Genomic DNA, 4,897 nt, shown 5'->3' with positions numbered 1-4,897 from the left:
TGTAACAAGCACGAAACAGGGTGGCAAGTGCTTTCCCAAGACTACGAACTGGATGATTCGAAACCAATGTGAAATAGCTGTTTGTAGTAGATGTTATGAATTCTCACTTCTTTTAATAAGGTTTCTGAGAATTCTGGAATTTCCTGAACCACAGCGTGTAGCAGGGAGTGGGCTTATCTCAGCTCTGTGGTTGTTTACAAGGCTCTTTCCGAGCCGTGTGCTTTTTCTACCGGAGGGCGAGCCAAGAGTTCTCGGTGCAGCTGGCCAAAGGGAGGAGGCTCAGGTAGGGGCCGAGAAGCCCCCGCCCGGGGCACGCGCTCCGACTGCACGCGGCCAGGTGAAGGAAACGTTCTTTCCCGGGTTCAAAAGGCTGCGTGGCCGGAGGAGATCTGGCTCGGCGGTGATGGTGGTGATGGGGTGTGGATCTGCCTCGTGTCCGGCTCCGGTCGGGGGGGGGCACCGGTTTGGAGGGGTGGGTGGGAGGTGGGGGTGGCCCCGATGACCGGCCCGACTCGCGCGGGGCGAGGGAAGCCAGGAGGCAGCGGTGTGTCCCCCTACCCCGGGCGCCTCCGTCGAGTCCACGGCGAGCGCGGCTGGCGGGAAGCCCCAGCCGCGTGCGCTCGCAGGAGGGTGTGCGGCGGCGCGGGGTCCGCACGCGCGGGGCCGGCCGGCTCGGGAGGGCGTGCCCGGGGGCGTGGCGCGAGGTGTCCCGGCCCGGAGCCCCGCGCCGCGGCCGGCCGGTGGGCGGACCCCGCGGTGTCGGGGGCGGGCGGGGTGGGGTGGGGAGGAAAGCGCGGCCCGGGGAGGCGGCGCGGCGCCGCCAGCGGTTCCCCGGCTCCCGCTCTCCCGGCCGCCAAGAACGAGCCGCCGTGGGCGTGGCCTGCGGTGATTGGCGGGCGGGCGGGGAGGTCGGAAGTACTTTGTTTTTTATGCTAATGAGGGAGTGGGCTTGTCCGTATTTACGTTGAGGCGGGAGCCGCCGCCCTTCATTCACCCACATGGTCCTTCGAGGCGCCGCCGCCGCCGCCGCCCGGCCTGCGCCTTCGCGCCACTTCGCGCCCCGCGGCGAGGGCCGAGGGGTGGGGACCCGGGTCCCCGCGCCGCCCGCGCCCTCCGCGGAGCCCCGAGCGCGCGCGGCCCGGGGCCGGCCACGCCGCACCCCCTCCCTCCTCCTCCTCCACCGGCCTGGGGCCTCGGGAGGGCCGGAGTGGCGCGGAGGCTGGCGAAGATGGTGGCGGCTGCTCCGGTGAGTGCGCCCGCCCGCCGCCGTCGCCGGCTCGGGGCGGGGGGGAAACCTGTTGTGTGCGCTCCCCGGAACGGCGGCGGCGGTGGCGGGCGGGACGGCCCGGGGCGGCGGGGCCGGGTGGGTCTCTCGGGCCGTTGGGCGCCGGCGTGGGGCGGCCGTCCTGGCGCGCACGCGGGCCGGAGGGGGCCCGAGGGGGGCGGCGGCCCCGGGGCCCGCCCGGCGCACACAATGGCCCTCGGGAGGCTCGGGGCGCACGAGGCCCGCCGGCCGTCTCGGGGGCGGGCGGCGGGCGGCAGGCGGGGCGCGCGGCGGCCGTGCGGGCAAAGTTTCTCCCCCGGGGGCGAGAGTTAAAGCGCCTGCAGAACAAAAGCGGCGGAGAGGCGGCGGCGGCGGCGGCACATGGGGCAGGCCGCGGGGCCGGGAGGGGGCGCGCCCACGAGGAACCTGCGCGCGGGCGGGCGAGCGAGCGGGCGGTCCGTCCGTCCGTCCGTCCGGCGGCGGCGCGGCGTGGGCCCGAAACTTTGTGCGCGCCCCGGAGCGGGCGCCGGGACGCTGGCGCTCGCGGGCGGCGGCGACGGGAGCCGGGGGTGCTGGTGTGGGGGGGGGGCGCCCGGCCGCCCCCCGCGCGCTCCGCTCCGCGTGGGCTTTGTGTGCCACCGCGTGGGCAGCTCCCCGCGTGCGGGGAGGCGACGGGGAGGGGGCCTGGAGACGGCGATGGGGGGGACCCGGGACGGCGCGGAGCCGCGGGGTCGGCCGGGCGCTGGCGGCGAGCGCGGCGCGGGAGGGCTGGGCGGGCTCGGCAGGCGCGGCGGCCCCGCCGCCATGTTCCTGCGGGGCGGGCCGCGCCGCGCGCGCCGAGGGCGGGGGGGGGGACATGGCGGCGACTGCGCGCCGCCGCCGCTGCCGCCGCCGCCGCCGATTGTTCCCGGCTTAGGCCTCGGGCCGCGTGCGGCGAGCCCCGTGGCCGGGCGCCCCCCCCCCCTCCCCGGAGCCGGGGCGCGCGGGACACAAAGGACGGACGGACGGACGGCGTGTCCGGAGCCTGGCTCACTACGCCCCGGCCTCGCCGCCGCCGCCGCCGCTGGTCGCGCAGCCGCCCAGAAACGGGCGCGGGGAAAGGGGAGAGGAGGGGGGGGCGCCTCTCCGCGTCCGGCGCGGCCCGGCTCTGACCTGCCGCCCCCTGGCGGCCGCGCCCGGGACCCGCAGCGCCGCTTGCCCCCCTTGTGCGACATGTGCTGCCGGCCCCGGGCTCCATGAGCGTGGCGGGCACTTGGCAGGGTCGGGTGTTTCCCCCGTCCGGTTTTCTCTCTCGCTAAGCCGAAGGGGAGAGGAGTCGAGAGAGAGAGAGCAGCGGGCGCGTGGGTTCTTTTTTCTTTCTTTTTTAACGTGGCCAGAGGAGGAGAGAATGAGCGGCGTGCCACGAGGAGGATCCCAGCAGTCGGGGAAACAACTCTTTATCCCGGCTTGCAGCCACGAGGTCTTGATGGGGGGAGGGGTGGTGAAGAATGGCCCCTTGGTGGCTCCTCTCCTCGAGCTCTGAGCCGCCCAGCAGAGTCCGGGGTCGATGTTGGTCATGTTTACAGTATTGAAGGAGCACATTAATTCCTGCGAGTACGTGAATCTTCGTGATTTTTCAACTTTAGTCCTCTCCTACCGTTTTTTTCACCCAGTACATTGTTGGTCTGGCTCTGTTGTCCTTGGTTTTGCAGATGGATAGGATTGTCCTTTAAGGTTAGAAAAGAGCAAATTCGAATAGGGTTTAGAAAGTGGTAATTTTGAGCAAATGCGCTTATCCTTTCTCTATCTTCGTTCCCCCTCCCCCCAACCCTAGCCATACACGTGGACCTAGCAGCACCCGAAGCTTTGCCCCAGGATACTTGCTGAGAAGGAAGTTTGCCTGAGTGGGTAAGTATATTCTAATTTCTGTAGTTAACTTCATATAAAGACGGATTGTTTTCATTTTTGTCTTTGAGTTTTTGCAACAGGCTTGGAGTTTTAAAGTGTGAAATGCATTTTGGATTATGTCAAATTTCTACAGAACTAAGTGTGGGTGAGCTAGATTTTAAGTAAATCTACAGTGGATTTTGGAAACTGTTTCCAAAATAGTTGCAGACCTTTTAAGTTAGATTAATACAGTAGATTTAATTTGGGGTGGTACATAAGATTTAACTTTTTAAATTGTATGATAAACTTAAAATGTATTAAACAGTTGTATTAATCATTTTGTCAAGTGTCTGCCAATGTGGAGGACAGAAGAAAAGGAGTTGCTGCCTTGTGGACCTGGAGCTTCACTCTGAAAGGTACTAACAAGTCAGACAGCCCTGCTGGTACCGCATCTCATTTGTGGAGGGTACGATTTTTGTGTGTGTTTCTTAATGTGTGGACTTGGAAAGCCTAGTGTAAGGAAGAGCCAACATTCCAATAGGGGTGGTTAGAACTTGGAAGAATGCTGCTTCAGGCTTAACTATGTACAATTTGGAACTTGTTGCTTTTAGATGACTTTTCTCTTGTTGGGTTTAAGCTGAAATGTATGTTTGTCACAGACGTTAGAGCTTTGGGCTGTTATTCTAATTGTGTATTTCAAATTTAGCAGGACTCAGGCGGAGCTGACCTTGTGGCCTGAAGACTGACAGTCAGAATAATGTCAAAGTGCTTACAGTGCAGGTAGTGATATGCGCATCTACTGCAGTGAAGGCACTTGTAGCATTATGGTGACAGCTGCCGCGGAGCCAAGGGGGCGCGGAGTCTCGCTCGGTGAGGGCTGCTGCTGCTGCTGAGTGCTTTTTGTTCTAAGGTGCATCTAGTGCAGATAGTGACGTAGACTAGCATCTACTGCCCTAAGTGCTCCTTCTGGCATAAGAAGTTATGGCCTCACCTAATCGAGTCAAGCAAGCACGTAGGGGTCTTAATAGTGGTGTTTGCAGCCCTCTGTTAGTTTTGCATAGTTGCACTACAAGAAGAATGTAGTTGTGCAAATCTATGCAAAACTGATGGTGGCCTGCTATCTACTTCAAGTGTTGTGTGTTCTCTTTTTAAACTAATTCTGTACTTTTGTTGTGTCGATGTAGAATCTGCGTGGTGTATTTGATGTGACAGCTTCCGTAGCACTAAAGTGCTTATAGTGCAGGTAGTGTCTAGTTATCTACTGCATTACGAGCACTTACAGTACTGCCAGCTGTAGAGCTCCAGCCTCGGCCTTCACCCAGTCCCACTGCCGTGTACTGAGCACTGGTCTATGGTTAGTTTTGCAGGTTTGCATCCAGCTGTATAATACTCGCTGTGCAAATCCATGCAAAACTGACTGTGGTGGTGACAAGTCTGTAGAGAAGGAAGGGAAACTCGAACCCCTTTCTACACAGGCTGGGATTTGTCGCAATGCTGTGTTTCTCTATGGTATTGCACTTGTCCCGGCCTGTTGAGTTTGGTGGGGATTGTGACCAGAAGATGTGAAAATAAATATTGCTGAAGATGCCGCTTTCCACTGTAAAAAATGTTTGCTATGGAGTGTATGAACTCTTTGTAACGTTTATTGCTTTCACTAGTGTAAAACTTAAGTTTCTTTGTCGGAATTAGGTTTGTTTTTTACTGAATCAATTTACTTGGGGGTTTGCGTGTCAGACTTAGCATTTTGGGGGGTGGCGCTTAGAGACC

General features: G+C 61.1%; 1 protein-coding gene across 1 annotated transcript; it reads right to left on the bottom strand.

The window, feature by feature from the left end:
* Positions 1–226: 226 nt before the first annotated feature.
* On the bottom strand, positions 227–2,122 carry LOC114694126 (basic proline-rich protein-like). Its single transcript, XM_028870881.1, has one exon. It carries the CDS (start codon positions 2,120–2,122, stop codon positions 227–229), a length of 1,896 nt encoding a protein of 631 aa, XP_028726714.1.
* Positions 2,123–4,897: the final 2,775 nt, after the last annotated feature.

This window comes from Peromyscus leucopus, chromosome 9 (genome assembly GCF_004664715.2).
Source record: "Peromyscus leucopus breed LL Stock chromosome 9, UCI_PerLeu_2.1, whole genome shotgun sequence".
Classification (NCBI taxonomy): domain Eukaryota; kingdom Metazoa; phylum Chordata; class Mammalia; order Rodentia; family Cricetidae; genus Peromyscus; species Peromyscus leucopus.
This window is presented reverse-complemented; position numbering and strand designations above follow the sequence as displayed.

Bases quoted from the DNA above. Each gene is read 5' to 3' on its own strand.
- LOC114694126 (XM_028870881.1), bottom strand. From the start codon at position 2,122: ATGTCCCCCCCCCCGCCCTCGGCGCGCGCGGCGCGGCCCGCCCCGCAG.